Source organism: Peromyscus californicus, unplaced genomic scaffold, assembly GCF_007827085.1.
Source record: "Peromyscus californicus insignis strain IS unplaced genomic scaffold, ASM782708v3 Scaffold_5__1_contigs__length_169319896, whole genome shotgun sequence".
In the NCBI taxonomy this organism is placed as follows: domain Eukaryota; kingdom Metazoa; phylum Chordata; class Mammalia; order Rodentia; family Cricetidae; genus Peromyscus; species Peromyscus californicus.
Window position 1 is genome coordinate 24,083,694 of NW_026294573.1, and position 22,908 is coordinate 24,106,601.

Genomic DNA, 22,908 nt, shown 5'->3' on the forward strand with positions numbered 1-22,908 from the left:
CTCCAGAGCAAATGAGTAAAAGTTCTGGGATAGCTGGGGACATTGGCACACACCTAGAAACCCAGCACTTGGGAGGAACAGGCTGGAAGACAAGGACTTCAAAGCCATCCTTGGCTACACAGTCAATTTTCAGCCACCCTATCCCTAAACTCATGTTCTAGACAAGAGGCAGAGCCCCACCATCTCTGCCTCTTAGCTGGTGCTCAGGCCTTCTGTTCTACCACATACAAACTCCAGGCAGCGATTCCCTAGCTAAGTAATCAGACAACTGCTTCCTTCTTCTGTTAAAGTGATGGGGGAAAAGTGAGTTTATAGCTTTTTGAGAAAAACGAGAATATATGCACCGTGTCTGGCACACAGAATTAATGATTGCTACAGTTATCCTGAGTACATATTATAAAGCTAGAACCACAGGAAGTCAGCAGGCTGGTCTGAATCCTCTCGGCCCAGCCTGGCTAGTGTCCATCCCAGGACTGGGAGGGTTAAGGTGCACACGAAGAAGTGATCTGTAAGCAGAAAGGGGAAACCTGCCAAACTTAGACTCAGCTGGAAGGCGGTTTCCTGAGGTGGAGATTATCTCTCAGGTACACAGAAGCTGGCAGAAGCCTGGATCTCCAAGGGTTTACTTCAAGGCCTCACTCTTCATGGCTGCCAATTACATGCTAAATTTAGAGGGGTTCCTTGTCCTCTCCACATTTGGTAGAAACCAGGCTACTTATGCAATAGAACTGCTTGCTTACTTCAGGCTAACTGTCAAGGTGGCCAATGAAATCCTGCTAAGCCCAGAAGAGGCAACAGGGCCTTCCTTCTGACCAAGCCATGCCTCCTCATGTAAGGGATGGTGAGGAAGAAGAGGGGCGAGAGGACATCATAAATTAGAAAATGTGTGCTGGGCATGGTGGTACACACCTTTAATCCTAGCATTTTGGAGGCAAAGGCAGGCAGCTCTCTCTGAGTTCAAGGCCAGCCTGGTCTACACAGCAAGTTTGAGACCAGCCAAGACTACATAGTGAAACCCTGTCTCAAAAAAACAAAACAAAACAAAACAAAACCAAACGCTGGGCAGTGGTGGTGCATGCCTTTAATCCCAGCACTGAGGAGGCAGAGAGAGATGGATCTCTATGAGTTCAAGGCCAGCCTGGTTGACAGCAAGTTCCAGGACAGGCTCCAAAGCTACAAATAAATCCTGTTTCAAAAAACAAAACAGACAACAGAATACGCTCATGTTGGGAAAAAACTGTTCTTGTCAGAAAAAGAGCTTATGCAAATATATATAATTTTTAAAAAGATACAATTAGGTGGTGGAATAGGCCTTTAATCCCAGCACTCTGGAGGCAGAGCCAGGCGGATCTCTGAGTTCGAGGCCAGCCTGGTCTACAGAGAGAGATCCAGGACAGCCAGTGCTACACAGACAAACCCTGTCTTGAAACCCCCCCAAACAAACAAACAAAAAACCTAAAACAAAACAGAAAACAAGCAAACAAAGATAAAATTAGGGGCTGGAAAGATGGGTCAGTGGCTAGGCTGCTCTTCTAGAGGACGAGGGTTTGACCCCAGCCCCAGACGGTGGTGGCTAACCATCTGGAATTCCAGATTCAGGGACTCCAACTCCCTCTTTTGGTCTCCACAGCACCCGACATGCCAGTGGGCAGACATTCATGAAGGCAAGACATCCATACAGGTAGATACGGCTAGATGAAAACTTGAAAAATCTTTCAAAAAAGACAATCTAAAACAATTTAAAAACGATACAGTTATACAGAGGAGACATACCATCGCTACTTAGAAAGATATAAAAATACTAAAAATGCTTTCCACTCTGTGGAATGCAAACTCCTTTGTGTGTTTTTGTTTTAAATAGCCGGGCGGTGGTGGCGCACGCCTTTAATCCCAGCACTCGGGAGGCAGAGGCAGGTGGATCTCTGTGAGTTCGAGGCCAACCTGGTCTACAGCTCGAGATCCAGGAAAGGCGCAAAGCTACACAGAGAAACCCTGTCTCGAAAAACCAAAAAAAAAAAAAAAAAAGTCTCACTATACAGTCCAGGCTGGCCTGAAGCTCTGACCCTGGCCTTACTCTCCTGAGTTCTGGGTTACAGGCAAGCACCATGGAAGGCTCCTTGGTCTATTTCTTAAGTTTCTGTTTGTCTGTTTTTTTTTTTGTTGTTGTTTTGTTTTAAAGATTTATTTATTTATTATGTATGCAGTATTCTGCCTGTATGTATGCCTGCTCTGCAGGCCAGAAGAGGGCGCTAGATCTCATAGATGGTTGTGAGGCACCATGTGGTTGCTGGGAATTGAACTCAGGACCTTTGGAAGAGCAGCCAGTGCTCTTAACCACTGTGCCATCTCTCCAGCCCTCCCCCCCCCCCGCCCACTTTTTTTTTGAGACAGGGTTTCTCTGTGTAGCTCTGGCTGCCCTGGAACTCACTCTGTAGACTAGACTGGCCTTGAACTCAGATCCATCTGCCTCTACCTCCCGAGTGCATGTGCCCCCCCACCTTCTTCTTTTTTTGGCAGTGTCTCAGTAATGTAGTGCAGGCTGGCCCAGGACTGGCGATTCTTGTGCCTCATCCTCCTGAGTGCTGGGGCTCCAGGTGTGTATCGTTGCAGCCTGTTCTGGATAACAGAACAGGCTGTGCTCTTAACCAGCCCCTTGTTAGTTTTTTTTAACGTGTCCTAGGCATGTAACAGCTTTGTCCACCAAGCCAGGCATCAAGCTAGGATGAACAAAGGACTGCCATCTGCTCTGCCCCTGGCTGATAGAACACCACCACCACCAAGGTGTCTCTGCCCATTGCCGGGGGCAGGGTTAAGTTTTTTTTTTTCTTCATAATAGAAAATCTCTTAGGGTAGACTCAAACCATCAATATAGCACTGTTTCTCTTAGGTATCCACTTGCCCCAAACACCCTGAATACTTGTCCAGTTCTCCTAACATTAAATTTGTTTGGGAGAAAAAAGGACTTAAAAAATTTCCACGCACAAACCAGGCCATGTGTAGTGGTGCACGTCTTTAAACCCAAGTTCTTGGGAGGCAGAGGCAGATGTATCTCTGTGAGTTAAAGACCAGTCTGGTGTACAGAGTAAGTTTCAGGACAGCCAGAGCTACATTCGGAGACCATGTCTTGGCAAAAACAAAAACAAATTTCTAAGCATGTTCCCAACGGGAATCCTCAAGTGTGCTGTCGGCTATGAGCTAGGGAAGAATCCTGCTTACAGGCCTCTACCACCGAGTCTGTGGAGTCTCTACAAGTGCATTGTCCTCACCCCATTCCCTCCCAAGTACACACCACCACAGACACTAGAAACAACAGCATCTGACGGGTGAATTCTCTCCCTTCTGTCTCTCATTCACAACATAAGGCCTTGAACCAGTTTAAGTTCACATGTAAGAAAGCATTGGTCTATTCATTTGGCAGAGATGGACAACACCCAGCCCATTTCACTCAGCAATGTTGGCACATTCCATGGAGCCCAGTTCTGGCTCTGAATCATCTTCAACACTGGTAGCTATGACCAATTGTTGGGTTGACACAAGGGTGGGATTTGACTGCTATCTTTGACCTAGGAATTCATTCTTGAGATAGTTAGCAAGTGCTTATAAGAATTCAAGCACCAACTAGCAGTACCCTGAGTTTACAGAGAATGTCAAGACTCAACCCCTGACTACTGAGAGCAATTCACAGGGATATCCCAATGTTTGTCTAAATGTAAGAAGGGGGAAATACGAATAAAATATGAAGTGTGACTACAGGAAAGAACAACATGTGTTATGTTAAAGAGACGAGAGAGAGAGAGAGAGAGAGAGAGAGAGCGCACACTCAAACGCCAACGAGCGCACACTCAAACGCCAGGGAAAGCTCAGAGCTGCAGCAGAGAGTAGGGAGGGAGGTGGGGAGAAGCTGGGATGAGAATGCAGGGGGAGGTTAACAGATCATGAGAATACAGCACTGGGATTTGAGCCTGGAAAGGACAGCCTCAAATGTACCGAATGAAGGAAAGTATGGCAGAAGACTGGGAGACTAGGAAGATTTTGAGTTCCCAACAGATACAAAGGGTTAAAATGTAAAGAGAGATAGAGAACTCTAAGTTTGTCCAACATGGGCTTTAAGCCCTTTATCTTCCCACGGCTTCATCTCTGCGAGCCCCTTAGCCCCTTGGGTAAGTACATCTGTTGTCTTCACATCCACGCATTAAATTCGAGACCCAACCAGCCGCATCGTTCTCCACCTTCTACCCAGGACGCCTTACCTGTCTGCTGAACCAGCAGCTATCTTGCTTCCATCAGGTGACCAAGAACACCGCAGGAGGTTCTGTAATGAGTAACAATGCACAGGACCGTTATTATGCCAAACTCCTCTTGCTATACTCCTGCTTGCTATAACTGACTTGAAATTTGCTACTGGGCTTTGAGTGTCTCCCCAGAACAAACACCAGCTAATATATTCCTGCTCCAAACAGCATGCTTTATAATTTTACTTACTTTTCTTTAAATAGTTATCTTATTATTTTATGTGTATTATTTTAGGTGTTTGGTCTGCAGGTATGCCTGATGTGTGCCTGATGACTGAGGAAGCCAGAAGAGGGCGTCCTACCCCTGGGACTGGAGTTACAGACGTCTGTGAGCTGCCAGGCGGCGGGTGGGAACGAAACCCTGGTCCTCTGGAGGAGCAGCCAGTGCTCTTACCTGCTGAGTCATCTCTCCAGCCTGCTTTGTAATTTTATACCACACGACAACTAGATGCAGAAATGCTTAACCTACAGTTATGAAGAACAAACCCGGCAACGAAAATTTGTTCTGTCTTTAAACAAAGGCTCCCTTTGCTCCACTTATCTTGATTCTCATTAAAACATTTACAAATTTTATCTTTTTTGTTTTTTTACTCTTCTTTGCTTTATCTTGACAGAAAAAAAAAAAACCCAAACCCAACAAAAATCAGATTTGATTTATAAGGTAAAACAATCTCAGTGAACTCTCAAAAGAAAATCATTAATCTCTCTTAAGAAACTCAATGACAGAAAACGTGGCTTCCAAAGGAGCTGACTGGACACTTGAGGGTTTGAGAAAAACTCTCTTGAACTCAGGCCATTGTGATTACAAGGGATCGGGTACGGACCCAGGCTCTAACAGCTGTCATCTGGGTGACAGCAATGGGAGTCTGGGGCCCACAGACACTAACTCAAGGCCCTGTTAGGGAGGGAGGCACTGAAGTCAGGCTGGGCCCCAGTGCTATCTACCCATGTGGCTGCCTTCCCCACCATTCTGCACTGGTGCTACTACCTCTGTCGAGAAGAGCCCTGACCCAGGTGTGGGGGCATGCTCCCACAATCTGAGCACACGGGAGGCTGAGGTGGGAGAGAGGGCAGCTCCGATGACGATGGTTACCAGACTTCACTCCTCCTCAGTGGGACAACACCTCTCTCTCTATCCTTAGCATCACTATAAATGAATGATTCTTCAGATCAAATGGACGGTAAAACCAACCCCGTGGCAAGTACCACTCACCTTCTCAAAGTTGTGCACATTTCCTTGAAATATCTTCACGCATCTCTCTTTGGGAGCAAAGGGCCGGACATCCCAGACACGCACTACAAAGCAAATCCACGTCAGTCAAGCAACAAACACAACTGTGGCCAGCAGCTTCCATGTCAGTAACAAATACTGTCTCCTGGGTGAGGAGGTCCAAACAACACAATACTAATTGCTAAGGCTCCTTTTTTTCCCTTTTCTTTTTTGAGACAGGGTTTCTCTGTGTAGCTTTGGAGCCTTTCCTGGAACTCACTCTGTAGCCCAGGCTGGCCTCGAACTCAGAGATCCACCTGCCTCTGTCTCCTGAGTACTGGGATTAAAGGCCTGCACCACCACCACCTGGTTTCTTTTCTTTCTTTCTTTCTTTCTTTTTTTTTTTTTTTGAGACAGGATTTCTCTGTGTAACAACCCTCCCTGGCCTGGAACTCTCTATGTAGATCAATAAGGCTAGCCTTGAATTCACAGAGAACCCCCTGCCTCTGCTTCCCAAGTGCTAGGATTAAAAGTGTGAACCACCATGTTCAGCTTCTACCTTATTTTTGGAAACAGGGTTCACTGAGCTGATTGGCTAGACTAGCTGGCCAGTGAGCTCCACGGATGCCCTTGTAGCCCAGTGCGGGGGTGGGGGAGGTGGGGATGGGGTGGGAGGTGGGGTGGTGGTTGGGTTACAGATGTCTGGGTTTTACCTAGGTGCCAGGGAACTGAATTCAGGTCCTCATGTTTGAACAACAGGCACTTTATTAGCTGAGTCAGCACCCCACCTCCATATGACAATCTAAATGCCACTGACTGGTGTGACGACACATCTATAAAGACTCAGCTTTCCTTTAATTTGACGGGTGCTTTGACAGTCTCAACTTGAATAAGGTCAACTACAGCAAAAAACCACTGCAATGAGAATTAGGACACATGCACACTATCTTCATAATATCCACATGAACACATGTCCCCATCTCCAGGACACATGAACACTGTCCCCCAACCCCAGGACACAGGAACACCATCTCCATCCTTAGGTGCTGGGGATTTAATCCAGGGTCTCACATAATATGCCAGGTGAGTGCTCTATCATACAATCTCGCCTCAGAAACCACAAACTCTAAATCTAATTTTGTATCTTATATAGATACACGGGTAATGCCAGGTAAAGTGAGAACACTTCTTGGCTTCCTGCTCTGTAAAATTAAGGAAAAGAAAAACAACAAAAAACATATATATATATATATATATATATATATATATATATATATATATATATATATATATATATTTTGGATACAGTCTTGTGTAGCCCAGGCTGACCTAGAATATGTAGCTGAGGTAAACATTTTTTTGTTTTTCTAGACAGTTTCTCTGTGTAACAGCTCTGGCTGTCCTGAACTTGCTCTGTAGACCAGACTGGCCTCAAACTCGGAGATCTGCCTGCCTCTCTCTCCTGAGTCTATCTTTTTCTTTTGTTTTTGTTTTTGTTTTTTGAGACAGAGTTTCTCTGTGTAGTAGTCCTGGCTATCCTGGAACTGACTATGTAGACCAGACCACAGATCCACCTAAGGGTAACTTTGAGCTTTTTAAAAAATAAGCCTATTTCAAAGATAACCATAACAACTTTTCTTCTCTCTTTTCTTTTTTCTTTCTTTCTTTCTTTTTTTTTTTTTTTGGTTTTTTGTCCGAGACAGGGTTTCTCTGAGTAGTTTTGGTACCTGTCCTGGATCTCACTCTGTAGACCAGGCTGGTCTCGAACTCACAGAGATCCGCCTGGCTCTACCTCCTGAGTTCTGGGATTAAAGGCGTGCGCCACCACTGCCCAATTCTTATTATGTTAATAATTATTTAGGGAACCTTCATTCCTTACTGTCCTAACACCTCGTCAATGGTTAAGTCCACTGAGATGAGGACACACATCTCACTCATCCACTGTAAACAGTAACTAGAGCCATTATACAGCAAGGGCAGCTACACAGGAAAGTTTACTACTGATGTGAGAATACAATGAGGAAGTGAAGACACCTATCCATTCAATAAAGACTTATTGAGTACCCGTTACATGCCAAGCACCTACTTTGTCACAAAATGTCAACCAGTGTGTTTTAGTTCCTACAAACCTATAGCATTCCCAATGGCCTTCCCAAACTCACTACTGTCCATTTTACTATAGTAAACCCACACTCCTACTCAAGAACAAGCAAAGAGAAAGTGTAAGAGAATGTGCTTGTAAATCCAGAATGCTGAGGTGTTTTCCTGAGGACTTTGTCTCAGATCAATGCTACTGAGAAGGCAGACAATCGCCAGAGAAGAGTACCCAGAAATGCCTCAATGGACACCAAATGGTCATCCTTCTCACTCAGCTGCTCAGCCGAGGTTTCTTGTAGTCTGTTTGGAGTTATAGCATACCAGAGCTGAAAGGTGTGGTGTGATATTTTGATTGCATTCTAACACTCCCGAGACTACCAATAAAGTTTGCTTTGAATCAGAGGGTGCAGTTAGCTACCAGTTGACCAAAATTAACCATAGAGGTTTTGGAGGAGTGAGGACAGATAGACAAAAGGAAGTAGTAGGGCAGGGCTTAGAGTGAGTCTCTGCCTTTTTGGACTGAGGAATGAGAGAGAGCAAGTCACTGGCCGATTCTCTGATCATTCAGGTTCCTACTCTGATATCTGACTCTTAAGTTTTTATTGATAAAGAATAATTAGATAAATGCTTCATTTAGTGCCCCACATGGGGTGCCACGTATATCAAGTGTTTCTGTCCTGCCAGCAGCTCCCAAATCATGACACAGAGACTTATTATTAATTATGAAGGCTCGGCTGATAGGTTAGGCTTGTTTCTAACTAGCTCTTACAACATTTTTTTTGTTTCTGTTTTTCAAGACAGGATTTCTCTGTGTAGTTTTGGTGCCTGTCCTGGATCTCGCTCTGTAGACCAGGCTGGCCTTGAACTTACAGAGATCGGCCTGGATCTGCCTTCCGGATGCTGGAATTAAAGGCATGTGCCACCACTGCCAGGCCTAGCTCTTATAACTTAAATTAACCCATTTCTATTAATCTATGTCCTGCCCCAAGCTTGTGGCTTGGTTACCTCATCTATGTATTGTCCATCCTGGTTTCCTGCTTCCTCCATCTTTCCTGGCGTCTCCACCCTTCTTCCCAGCGTTCTCTCTGCCCTGAATATCCTGCCTAGCTATTAGTCATTTAGCTTTTTATTAAACCAATCACAGTGACACTTTTTCGCAAAGTACAAAAAGATTATTCCACAACAGAAAGGCAAAATCCAGCCCTCTATGATTTTACCTACATAGAAATGCCTGAATTAAATAAATAAATAAAGTGTAAACCTCAAAACAAACAAACAAACAAACAAAAACAAAAACCCTGAATTACAGAGAGGAGAAATGCTGTGTGTAAAACTGTTTGAACTACACAGGAGCTTTAGGACTACAGTCCTGGATTCTAGATCATCTCACCTAAACAGTCTCCTAGCTGACAGGTGAAATGTCAGCCTCCCTTTTTCCTGGACTTCCATTCCGCCTGCCTCTGTCTCCCAGGTGCTGGGATTAAAGATGTGCGCCATCACCGCCCGGCTGACTCTCCTTTTAGCATGAGTCCAGGAGCAAACTCAAGTAATCTAGTCTGAATGCAGGCAGCTTAACTAGCTGAGTCCTGTCACTGCTTCCCCAGTACACATTATTTAATACTAACCCCGCCCCCTTCAGGGTCAACAGACACTAGCCCCAGAACTGCTTTGTTCTCCAAAGTTACCTGTATTGTCCATTGCATTGGACAAGAGATAAGATCCCTCAGAGCTTAAACTCAAGCCAGTTACGGAATCTGCATGGCCTCTCATGGTGTAGGTTAATTTGTTTTGACGCAGGTCCCAAACCTGTAAAAACACAAAATTGCACTCAGGATTCAAACTGAAAAATAGCAAAGAAAGGCCAGGTATGGTAGTGTACACCTTTAAGCCCAGCACACAGAGGCAGGAGGATCTCAGTGATTTTGAGATCAAAATCGCTTGGTCTACATAGTGAGTTCCGGACAGGCAGGACTATATAGACACTATCAAAAAAAAAAAAAAAAAAAAAAAAAAAGCAGAGAAGTCCGGGCATGGTGGTTCATGACTTTAATCCCAGCACTCTGGAGGCAGAAGCAGGAGGCAGATCTCTGTGAGTTCAAGGCCAGTCTGGTCTACAGAGATAGTTCCAGCACAAACAGGGCCACACAGAGAGACCTTGTCTTAAATAACAAACAAATAAACCAAACAAACCAGAGTCTGGAGAAATGACTCAGAGGTTGAGTATTTGCTGTTCTTGTTTAGGAACTGGGTTTGGTTTCGAGCATTCACATGGTGGTTCATAACTATCTGTAATTTTAGTTGCAGGGGAATCCCTCTTCTGACCTCCTCCAGCACCTGGCACATATGTGGTGCACATATATGTGCACATGCAGGCAAAATACTCACACACATCAAATAAAGTCTAAAAATCTAAAAAAAAAAAAAAAGAAAAAAAAAGAGAGAGAGAAAAACGACTATATAAACCAGATGCCAGGCTTAGTGGTGTATGTCTAATTACAGCACTCAGGAGGCAGATGAAGGATTTTGAATTTGAGGTAGCTTGAATAACATAGAGTTCCAACTAACTTACTAAAAGACCATCTCAAAAAAATCATAAAAGCCAGGTAGTGGTGCATGCCTTTAATCCCAGTACTCGGGAGGCAGAGGCAGGCAGATCTCTATGAGTTTGAGGCCAGCCTGGTTTACAAAGTGAGTTCAAGGACAGCCAGAACTACACAGAGAAACCCTGTCTCGGAAAGAAAGAAAAAAAAGCTAAGTGCACCCCTGAATTCTAGTACTTGGGAGGAGAAGCAGGAGGATCAGAAGTTCAATGATACCCTTAGCTATATAGTGCATTTGAGGCCAGAGGTCTCAAAACAAAACTAAAAAACCTCCTACAGATAAAAGTAGACAAAGCTAGGCGTAGTGATGTATGTGGGAACATCATTAGAGACAGAGGCAGGATTGCTGTAAGCTCCATGCCAACCAGGGACACAATCAGGAAACTGAGTCACACAAAACAAAATGAAAACAAAGCCCAAAATTATATAAAGTAAACATGAAATTGGAAAAGTTAAGATTTTTCATCTTATGTTATAATATGTATATAGGAACAATATGTATGTATGATAGATGTATGTATGTATGTATGTATATGTGTATATATACATTTAGAAAAAAGGAAATGAAAAGCATATTTATGCAAAGAGCCCTTTGAGCCTCCTCTGGAAGACAGACACAAAAATACCTATCTAGGAGTTCTGCCCTTTGTTCATTGCTGAGGTTCAAGTCTGGGGTTTTGTGCCCTACCACTGATTACATCTCTAGGCCCAACAGTATCTGCACGTCTTCTGTCTGTCTGTCTGTCTTTTATATTCTTTGTAGTGCTAGAGATTGAACGTAGGGCCCCAAGCACACTAGGCAAGTGCTCTCCCCTTCTGAAAGATTACAAATAAGAATGCTTTGCATATGCCTGGTATATGGCAGGCTCTAAATATTACTGAGCAGTTCCTAAAAATAACTCTAAAGCCAAAATACAAAAATATTTACATAACAGGCGATTAAGCAAATATGTAAAAATAAACGTTAACAGAAACAGAAATAGCCTGGATGTCACAGGAAAAAGATTAGCAGTTTTGTGAAGGTCATTGGTATCATAAAAAACTTCATTTAATACTGCCACATACTTTTTTCTAAATAAATAAAATATCTGATGTCCCCTAAAGCACAGCACTTTCTTTTATTCAGAAAGGTGTGTGTAGGTTAAGAGAACTTCCTGCTCCAGAGTATCCGATGCAAAGTACCCTGGGTCACTTTCCAGGGACCCACATTGAGTGGCTAACAACTAAGGTTAACTTAGCTCCAAGGGATCAGACACCCTATTCTGTCTCCTAAAGGATGTACATGTATACACACACACACACACACACACACACACACACACACACACACACACACACACATACACTTTAAAAACCTCACTTTCAATGTTTAGACACATGCCTACAATGCCAGCATTCAGAAGGTTAAGATGGGAGGAGAACCTACCTCCCAAATAAACAAAACAAGCCAGGTATGGTACTACACACCTTTAATCTCAGTATTAGGAGGCAGAGGCAGAGGAATACCTGTGAGTTCAAGGTCAGCCAGAGCTACAGATCTACTGTCTCAAACAAAACAAGTGAACGCCAAACCAAAACTTAGTTTAGAGAGATGAAGGCTGCAGGGCTATGAGGATCAGGACACTTTCCAAAAACACAGGGAAGGATAGTTTTGAACACAGAGCTAAATTCAACCAGTATTCATTGGACTATATTTGTAGGTCTCTCATATCTGAGATAAGTTCAAATTTCAGATTAAAACTGGTATATATCAACATACAATGGCTAGGATTTATTCTCTGCAGAGACCTGCAATAAGAGAAGGTATAACACACTGTCTCTGAGAAGACAGAAACTACACAAGGACCAGGTAGACCTTTAGCCTGTACTACACTGTAACACGCAGAAGGCCCAGCAGCAGCAGCATCCACACTGCATTAGAAGACAAACACAGGCCTTCTTCGGCTTGTCTGCCCCCATGGTGAAGACAGGAGAATCAAATTCTCGTAGCTTAACTGAAAAGAAGCTAGCCCCCCAAAAGCTACACAATCATACACCCCAAGTATTCTGGAAAAGGAACTACAGGACAAAGAGATCAATGGTTGACAGATGTCAGGGATGGGCTTGACACAGAGCGCAACACTGTAAACTCCAAGGAGGCTGGAAGTTGTCTTACATTCTGGTTATTTACCAGATTTGTTCTGTTGTTTTTTGAGACAAGGTCTTACTATGTGGCCCAGGTTGTCCTCAAGCTTGTGATCCTCCTGCCCCAGCCTTCCGATGCTAGGATTATAGAGATGACAGTTTTTGACAGCCATAGGAAATCTATGCAAAAATTTTTACAGGTACATACCAAAGTAGCATCTTTAATTTTTTCACCTTTCGTTATTTACTTAGAGAGCACACGCAAGCCTCTAAATGGCTTGCACAGGGAGAGGTCAGAGGACAACTCAGGAGTCGGTTCTCTCCATCACACGGGCTCTAGGGACTGAGCAGGTGGTCAGGCTTGCTGTCGGGTGCCTTCACCCACTGAGCCATCTCCCTGGCTCCCAGCAGCACCTTAAAGAGTATACAAAGTACCGTGGCTTTAAGACATTAACTTACTTTTGTGTGTCTAAGCAGTATCCAGTCATTCCTGTCAGTGGGCACCACCTGTTCTGGAAAGCACTGTGCTAACTGTTAAAGCATGAAGCTGAAGATCTGGGTGGGGAATACACCCAGGGTGGAGAGCACAGTCAGACACGAACGAGATTTGCTTGGGTAAAGTGCACACAGCAAGAGCAGCATCTAGGAAAACTCACTGGGGAACAATGGCAGTGAAAGACTGCACACAGGGAAGGGGGAGAAAAGGAGGCTGTAAGGGGGCGGGGATGGTCAAACCATGAGCCAGAATAAACCCTCTTCTTGCTTTTGCCTGTTATTTTTATCAAGCAACAGGGCACTATCTGTGACTGCTCTAGAGGCAGTGGGACCTGGAAGAATGGAGCCTGTAAATGAGGTAGACTCGGGGGGGCTGGAGAGTCGGTTCAGTGGTTAAGAGCACTTGCTATTCTTGCAAGGACCCAGGTTCAATTCCCAGCATCCACACGGAGGGAGGCTCACCACTTTCTCAGGCACCAAGCAAGTACGAGTGAGGCAGGCGCTGCTCTCACTGTTGACCTTAGCTGTTCACTCAAGGAAACTGGGGCTTACAGGAGCTGAAGAAGACGCGGCAATCACAAAAGCAGAAAATGGCTGGAATTTAAGACAATTTCCTTGAAAGCTTGAGTGACACTGCACTGCCAAATGGTCGCTCCATGGCCCTTCCCCAATGTCAAGTTCTCTTCTTGGAAAAGCTTAGAAAACTTCCTTTCCAGTGTCAAAAATAACTATAATGAGGGAGGACAGTAGAGACTGATCAGAGACCAATCCCTGTCTCATTAGACCAGAGAGCTAAAAACGATTTTTTTTTTTAAGATTTATTTATTTATTATGTATACAGTGTTCTGTCTGCACGTATCCCTGCAGGTCAGAAGAAGGCACCAGATCTCATCACAGATGATTGTGAGCCACCATGTGGTTACTGGGAATTGAACTCAGGACCTTTGGAAGAGCAAGCAGTGCTCTTAACCTCTGAGCCATCTCTCCAGCCCCTAAAAATGATTTTCAATGTCTTTTGTGGGGTGAGAAGGTTCAGTAGGTCAAGGTACCTGCTACCAAAGCTGACAGTCTATGAGTTCAATTCCTGGGACTCACAAGACAGGTGAGAGGGGAGAACTGACTGCAAATTGTTCTCTGTCCTCCACACACAGAAATAAGTGTAATTAAAAATGAATAAACAAATATCTAGTCAGGGAATGATTACACTCTGCATTCTTTTTCCGAGAAAGGGTCTCTATGTAGCTCCAACTGTCCTGGAACTCACTCTGTAAACCAGGCTGGCCTTGAACTCAAGAGATTTGCCTGCCTCTCTGCCTCCTGAGTGTTAGGATTAAAGGTGTACACTACCAGGCTTGGCCATACTCTGATTTTTCATAGTTCCCCTCCACCCAAGGATTGCACACTTCATATTAACCACCTGGTCCTTGACGGCAATTATATTAGCCCAGATACATTTACCTGTAACCTTTGATTAGGGAGTAATTAGAGCAGGACAAAAGAAAGTGAGTTTCAGGTCATTATCTTCCTTTTAGTTGGCATTAAGTGCCAACCTCCTATAATCTCAAATTTTTAAAAAGATTATTCGTGAAAGGTAAATATGATATAAACAACCATACCTTAATATCATTGTCTATTCCACCAGAGATAATCTGATCGCTTGTGTCATTGAAGGTGACAGCTAACACCTGGTATGTGTTCTGAAATGTCTGGATAGCTGCTTTCTTCCGGATGTCCCAAAGCTGAAGCAGAAAACAGGCACCATCAGTAACATCATTCTCAGGAGCAATCACACAGCACGGCCTGATGCCCACCTTCCCACCCAAAATAGAAGTTTAAAGCAGTGAATTATTAAACAGCCAAGCTTGCCTACAAGGCCACGTCTGATAAGCTTTAAAATAAACAGGATGGAGGCTACAGAGATGACTTAGTGACTAAGAGCATTGGCTGCTCTTCCAGAAGACCCAAGTTCAATTCCTAGCACCTACAGGGCAGTCAGTTCCAAAGGATCTGACTCCCTCTTCTGGCCTCCATAGCACCAGGAACGGAAGTAGTATACAGACAGACATGCAGACAACACACCTATACACATAAAATAAAAATAAATAAATCCTACACAACCAGAACCATATAAAATGTACAAACGAACCACGCACAAACAAGTGTCAGGGAAAGATAAGACCTAGAAGACACTTAAGACTGTAGTCTGATTATTCAGAAAAGAGGCAGGTCATATGTCACCTCAGTTTATACCCCATCCTCTGCACTCAAGCACAGTCTGCCGTTCTAGGCTGACGCCTGACTTTGAAGGGCCGTAACATAGACTGTCTTGATCTCACTACTGTCTCCTCCAGTGCTTTCAGTATGAAACAAGAGTACCTCATGAAGTGAGGATCACTTTTCTCACACAATGAAGCCTGAAGAACAAGTCATATTAGTAGTATTTTCAGTTTCTCTGTCTCACTCTGCTTCTCTAAAGACAGGGTCTTGTTGCCATACAGGGCCCCAAACTCCCGGCCTCAAGGATTCCTATTGTCTCTGTCTCCCAAGTAGCTGATACTAAAGACACATGCCACAGCTTGGCTCAGATTCTTTTGTGAAAGTGTGAATAAACCTAATATTCCCAGCTTCTGAGGGGGTTGAGCCAAACCAACTGCTTAAGCCCAAGAGCTCTCTAGGCCACACTGCAGCCTGTTTCATTACCTGAAAAAAAACAAAACAAAACAACAACAACAAAAAACCCCAAAACAAGAAAAAAATCCCACAGGCCTCCCAAAGTGTGAAAAAAAACCAAAACCATAGTTAACATGCACACAGATTGAAATTTCTCTATCTGCTTACTTCAAATATTTCTGTGTGTGTGTGTGTAAGTGTATGTCATCTTATTTTTTGAGACATACATATACACATACCACACATACAATACAAACAGCAAATTAACAAACAGGTAAAGAAATAGAATAAACCTTACTCCTAAGATATAAAAATGGCCAAGAGGACCATAGAATGGGGTCTAGGTCAGCTAGGGCTAGAGTGAGATCCTGCTTCAAAAACCCCAAAGAGGGCTGGTTATAAGATAATGACTCAGTGGGTAAAGGTGCTTGTTGTCAAGCCTGATGACCTGAGTTTGATCCTTGGAAGCCACACGACAGGCGAGAACTGACTTCTCCAAGTTGTCCTCTGGCCTCCAGGTGCTTGTCATGGTGTGCACATAAACAAATAGGTGAAATTTAAAAAAGAAAGACAGGAAGGTGACTCAGTGGATAAATTGTCTGCTCGATATGCGAGTACCTGGGTTCAGATAGATCTCCGGCACCCATGAAAAAGCTGGCACAGTAGTTCACCTATGAGTCTAGCGCTCAGGAGGCGGAGCAGGAAGATCCCTGAGGCTTGTGGTCAGCTAATCTTCTCAGTAGGTGAGCCCCAGGTTCAGTGAGAGACTGTCTCACAAAGTAGGTGGGAAGAGGGAACTCCTGAAAGCTGACCCGTTGCTTTCACTTCTATAAATGTAAACACCCAGTCATGGACACACCCACAAATACTTAGGAGGTGGAGGCAGCAGGAGAAGTTGTAGTGCAAGTTTGAGGTCTATATGGCCTACCTGAGGCCGTCTCAAAATTGCCTTAGTGTAGTAAGCCTTCCTCTGTACAGCCAGCTCCCCAATAACGACGTGGAGACTTATTATTATGAAAGCTTGGTCTTAGCTTAGGCTTGTTTCTAACTAGCTCTTACAACTTAAATTAACCCATTTCTATTCATCTACACGCTGCAATGTGGCTCGTGTCTTTTACCTCTCCTCTTGCATGTCCTGCTTCCTCTACATCTAGCTGGCGACTCCATCTTTCTTCTTCCCTCCAGTTTTCTCTGTCCCGAGAAGTCCCACCTAACCTCTTCTTGCCTAGCTATTGGCCATTCAGCTCTTTATTAAACCAATCACAGTGACACATCTTCACTCAGTGTAAAGGAATATTCTGAAACTTCTCAGTTAGGGTTTCTATTGCTGTGATAACACCCTGTGACCAAAAGTAACTTGCAGAGGAAAGAATTTATTTCAGTTTATACTTTCAGGTAACAGCCTGTCACTAAGGACAGTCAGGACAGGATCCCAAGCAGGGCAGGAACCTGCAGGTAGGAGCTGATGCAGAAGCCTTGGATGGGTGCTGCTTATTGGCTTGCTCAGCCTATTTTATTTTTGTTTTTTGAAAAAATTGTTTTTGTTTTGTTTTGAGACAGGGTTTCTCTGTTTAACAGTCCTGGCTGTCCTGAAACTTCATTTGTAGACCAGGCTGGCCTCGAACTCACGGAGACCCACCTGCCTCTGCCTCCCAAGTGCTGGGATTAAAGGCATGCACCACCACCACCCAGCCAGTCTGTTTTTTTATAGCAACTAGGACCAGCAGCCTAGGTGGTGGCACCACCCACAGTGGGCAGGACTCTCCTATATCAATCATCAATTAAGAAAATACATCACATATTTGCCTATAACTGACCATACAAAGATATTTTCTCAATCAAGTCCCTTTTCCCAAATGACTCTAGTTTGTGTCAAACTGATTTAAAAAAAAAATGGCCAGCACAAAAACCCAACCAAAAAAAAAAAAAAAAACAAAAACAAAAAACAAAAACAAAACCTCAAAAAGAACATGAAAAGCTCAACTCTATAATTCATAAAGGAAATTAAATAAAAACACTGTTATTCTGGGCATAGAGGTACACACTGCAGAGGCCCACAGGTCTCTGTGGGTTAGAGACGAGCCTGGTTTACATAGTGACTTCAAGGACAGCCAGGGCTATACTGAGAACCTGTTTAAAAAAAAGAAAATAAAAATAAAACAAAAAACCAAAAGAAAGCAACAAACAAAACCACCACAAACAACACTGTTACTCATTAGGATAATGATTTTATTTATTTTATTTTTTTGGGACAGGAACTCACCATGTAACCCAGGCTACCTATAATCTCAGCACCCAGGAGGCTGAGGTAGGTCACTGTCAACCTCAGGCTGGTCTGTACTACACAATAAGTCCCTGACTGGAAACCAATCAATCAACCAGCCAACCTCAACCAAAGTGCCAGGCACAGAAGTACACAGCAGGATCATCTGAACTCGGGAGACCAGCCCGCAACACAGCAAGACTCAAGCCTCGGAACCCACACCTGAAATCCCAGTACCCAGGAGGCCTAGACAGGAGGAACAAGAGTTCTGAGGTGAGGCCTGTCTACACAGTAGGTCCGTGTCTCAAAAAGTAAACCAAAAAACTCAAGAGTTCCTTATCTCCCTGCTTCCCAATCACAAGCACCATGATCACAGAACTATATCACTATATTCATTCAGCTGCAAAAAAAAGTTTTTGCACACGTGTGTGTAGTGTGCACTCGTGATGCATGTACGAGTGTGTGACACATAAACACTTATGAATCTGCTTGTGGAAGCCAAAGGCTGTCATCAGGTGCCTCTCCACCTTACATACTGAGATGGAGTCTCTAAACCCTGAGCTGGCCATTTCAGCTAGTCTCACTAGCCAGCTTGTTCCATGGATTCCCTGACTCTACCACCAGGGCACTAGAATTACAGTAGATCACCAGGCCCACCATCTTTCTTACTTGGGTGGTAGGGATCTGAACTCTGGTCCCCATGCTTGCACCAAAAAGCACTTTACCCCAGCCCTGGAAAGAGTGAGACTGTTGTACCATGTAGCTGTAATGTAAATGACACTGGTACTCTGTGCTGTGCTTGTGGAAAGTGGACTCCTGGAGTGGAGAGGCCTTTGTTGTCTCCTCCAAACCCCTTCTGTAGTGGGGAAACAGCAAGCAGTTCAGGGAATTGAAATCCATGCCTTTGAGAACAGCTAGAAGGTAACCGACTCCAATAGAGTCACCGTTATCCCATTATACAAAGGGCCTGCAGTGGGAGTGAGAAGCCAGAAGCTCAGTGAGGAACTCCAGCAGTATACCCCAACTTCCCCGCTGACGTCTGCTGGGCGTTTGTGTGAACTCTGAATTGATAATGTTACATTTGTCTGCCTTCTCAAGCAGGCTACTTAGGGTGTCTCTGCTGGCCATTATAAACTAATTTGAGGATGTTTTGCTATTTGCTGTTTGTGCTACCTACTATTTGTTCTTCTACATTTGCTTGTTATGTACTTAATAAACCCATTCAAAACCAAAGGTATAGCCACCACAGATCATTCTCCATACTGTACAGGAAAGTAGCCCAGGTTGACCTCAAATGTGAGACCCCCCCCCCCCCCCCACACACACACACACTGAGATTGTAGCTGGTCTCATTTTATTTGTAGGGAATGTCCAGAGCAGGTAAGTGAGAGACACAGAAAGGTCAGAAGTTGCCAGGGGCTGGAATATAGGAATATAAGAATGACTTAGTTGGGTTTCTGTGGGGATGATGAAATGTTCAGGAATCAAAGTCACCTTAATTTTGAATTATTTCATTTCTTTTAAGTGCTAGAGAGTAAACCAAAGACCCTGCGCATGCCATTCAAGGACTCTACACTGAGTTCCAGCCCCAGTCTAGCTTTTTAAGATTTCAGTGATGAATTTACATTTTATCTCAAGTAGAAAAATCTATAGGAAAGAGAAACCTGAGAAAAGAGTGCTTTCCTTTCCTTTTTTTTTAAACAAAAAAAAAAAAAACCAGACACTTAGCTGTATAATCCTCCAGAACGAGTATAAACTTCTTAGTTTGGAAGTCAAGGCCTTGATCATCCAGCTCTCATACATGATGAACCTTTGTCTCAACAGACAATCTTTATACAGATCAAAATAATCTTTGTCCCTTATTTTTCCCCCCTCTTTTTTTTCTTTTTGAGGCAGAGATTCACTATGTAGCCCAGGCTAGTCTGAAACTCACCATTTCCTTGCCTCAGCCTCCTGTGTACTGGGATTATAGGTGTGTACCCCAACGCCTGGCGCCAATCTGTCTTTAACCTAAAAGGTATGGTAACCACTTAAAGTTTGATTAAAATAATTTAAAAATCTTGAAATAATCACAAACTTCCTGAAAAGTTGGAAGAGAATTTTTTCTTTGTTCCCTGAAATCATTTAGAGTGAATTGCTGACTAGTGCCTCATCCCCCCAACACCTCCTAATGTGTGTCCCACAAATGTCAACTACTGAACCTCAGTGTGCCATCAACTTAAGAAACCAAGAAACATGCTTACCCCATGCTCAAATGCCATTCACACTTAACCACTACCCACCTACCCTTCTAAAAAAGACACCAAGATTCCATTTGGAATTCTGTGTTAAATCTGTCATGTCTTTTCAGCTTCTCTCAGATTTTCCTTGCACTTTCGGGCCCCGTCACTTGTAAAGACCACAGGAATTTTCCTCTCTGCACTTGGATTTGTCTGATATTGCTTTGGTGACAGTGAAGATTTATCTTTGGTAAGAATATCAAAGAAATAGTAACACATCTATATCAAGTACTAGAAAACAGCTCACAATTCTGCCTCATTACTAATAACATTCAATTGCATCATTTGCCTAGAAATTTTTGTACAAGATTTTCTAGGCTTATCTTAAAGTATTTTCCTTGACGAGGCCTAATATAAGAAGAGTCTTGGCTTTGTTCATTGGCAAATGGTATTAAAAGACCAAGATATAACTCAAAAAAAAGTCAGGCAGGGTAGCACATGCCTTTAATCCCAGCACTCAGGAGGCAGAGGTAGGTGGATCTCTGAGTTCCAGGCCAGCCTGGTCTACAGAGTGAGTTCCAGAATAGCCAGGGATATACAGAAAAACAAAAAACAAAGACCAAGACATGAAGCTGGGATGTAGCTCAGAGGTGAGCACCTCTCTAGTACACTTGAGACCCTGAGTGATTCTCAGTGGATCAAGTAGGGTCTTATTGCTTCTAAGCCTTCTCAGTATAAAGCTGGGCAATGTGTGTATACTTCAGAACATATGCCTGTACACACACAGACCCCTCTCCCTTTTGTTTTTTGAAACAAGGTCTGATGTATCCTAGGCTGGCCTCAAATTAGCCAAGTAGTGGATGATGACTTTAAAATTCTGACCCTCCATGGGCTGGAGAAATGGCTCAGAGGTTAAGAGCACTGGCTGCTCTTCCAGAGGTCTTGAGTTCAAGTCCCAGCAACCACATGGTGGCTCACAACCATCTATAATGAGATCTGGTGCTCTCTTCTGAGCTGCAGGCATACATAATAAAATAAATAAATCTTAAAAATAAATAATGGGGTTGGGGATTTAGTTCAGTGGTAGAGCGCTTGCCTAGCAAGCACAAGGCCCTGGGTTCGGTCCTCAGCTCAAAAAAAAAAAATTCTGACCCTCCGATGTTCCTCTCCCATGTGCTGGGATTCCAGTGTGCACCAGGCCTGATTAATGCTGTGCTGGAGATCAAATCCAGGGCTTTGTGCACAGCCGGCAAGATTCACACTGACTGCCATTACCCCTAGTCCAGTATCCACGCCCCCAACATATCAAGAGTTCATAGACTGAATCCCACTGGAGATTTGCCACTTACCCAAAATGTTTTCTCCTGAAACAAGGACTCAGTTTAGATTATCAGCTTATAAACTAAAGATGAAAGCTCACACTGATTCTTCTTCTTTGAACCAGCATCAGGTGACTCATTTAGTTTTCTCTCCTTTTTTGTGTGCTGAAAACTCCATTTCTTATGATACTAAATATTTTTACTTATTTGATCAGGCTCCTTGAGTGTAACCAATTTCCCAAACTCTCTTCAACCCTTTACCTTTGTGGGTATCTCCCCCCCTCCCCATTAAACTGTCACTCCCATTTTGGTTGGCCTTACGAAGGTCCTCTCCTCACCCACGCTGGTCTGACCTTCTTACTTACTATATATTGAGACCCTATCATTAAGAACCCATTCCCACCGGGCAGTGGTAGCGCATGCCTTTAATCCCAGCACTTGGAGGCAGAGGCAGGTGGATCTCTGTGAGTTCGAGGCCAGCCTGGTCTACAAAGTAAATTCCAGGAAAGGCGCAAAGCTACACAAAGAAACCCTATCTCAAAAAACCAAAAAAAAGAACCCATTCTTATAAAAAAGTTTGCTCGATGTCTTCAAATAAATTCAAACTGAAGAACTACACAGAGGCCTGGAGGGCTGGCTCAGTGGTTAAGAGCACTAGTTCTAGTTGGTCTTCCAGAGGACCCTGGTTCAATTCCCAACGCCCACATGGAGCTCACCAAGTGCCTGCAACTTTAGTCGCAGGGTATCTGCATACATGTGCACATACTCACATACATACATATAATAAATAAAAACATAAAATAAATCTGGGGAAAAAAAGACTATACGAAAAGTAGTCATCTTTAGGTGATATGACATATTGCCCATTTCACAAAATGCTACTTTGATGGGGCTGGGGAGGGGGCTCAGAAGTTAAGAGCATGCACTGCTCTTGTGGAGGACCTGGGTTTGAGTCCCAACATCCACACGGTGCTTTACAACCATTTGTAATGCTAGTTCCAGGAGATCCAATGCCTTCTTTTGATCTGTGTGGGAACAAGGTATGGACACAGCACACACAGACATATACACAGGTGAAACATTTATACACATAAAATGAATCTGTAGCTACTGCTTTGAGCAATAAATTGTTCCTTTTACTAGAAAAAAGAAAAAGTTTAAAGGACCCAAAGAGAACCATGAGGAGAAAGGGGGAAAGGCAAAATCAAAGAGAAAAGGAAAGAATACAAACAAGAACAAGTTCCTATCTATTGCACTCACTATAGCAGGCCCTTAACAACACTTGTTAATGGGGCTAAAGAGACAGCTCAGCTACTAAGAGTTCCTATTGAGCTTCCAAAGGACCCAAGTGGCTCACAACTACCTGTAACTCCAGCTCCAGGGGATCAGGCAGAGTCTTCTGGACAACTCATGCACTTACGTATGCACACACACACAAAATAATAAATTTCACCCTTAAGATTCTAAATTCAGGCCGGGCAGTGGTGGCACACACCTTTAATCCCAGCACTCAGGAGGCAGTTAGGTGGATCTCTGTGAGTTCCAGGCCAGCCTGGTCTACAGAGTGATATCCAGGATAGGCACCAAAGCTGCACCGAGAAACCCTGTCTCAAAAAACA

General features: G+C 43.7%; 1 protein-coding gene and 1 non-coding gene across 3 annotated transcripts in view; both read right to left on the reverse strand.

Annotated features, from left to right (window-relative positions):
• The window catches only part of Snrnp40 (small nuclear ribonucleoprotein U5 subunit 40), a 39,159-nt gene that overhangs the window by 3,198 nt on the left and 13,053 nt on the right, over positions 1–22,908 (reverse strand). For both annotated transcript variants that reach the window (XM_052717166.1, XM_052717167.1), the window contains 4 exons: positions 14,435–14,557; positions 9,285–9,405; positions 5,506–5,588; positions 4,251–4,312 (listed from right to left, as the gene is read on the reverse strand). In XM_052717166.1, coding sequence (XP_052573126.1) covers positions 4,251–4,312; positions 5,506–5,588; positions 9,285–9,405; positions 14,435–14,557 — 389 coding nt within the window. The remainder of the gene's footprint in view (positions 1–4,250; positions 4,313–5,505; positions 5,589–9,284; positions 9,406–14,434; positions 14,558–22,908) is intronic.
• Positions 2,668–2,806, reverse strand: LOC128098086 (small nucleolar RNA SNORA48). Its single transcript, XR_008214118.1, has one exon. It is a non-coding gene; the product is annotated as a small nucleolar RNA SNORA48 (small nucleolar RNA).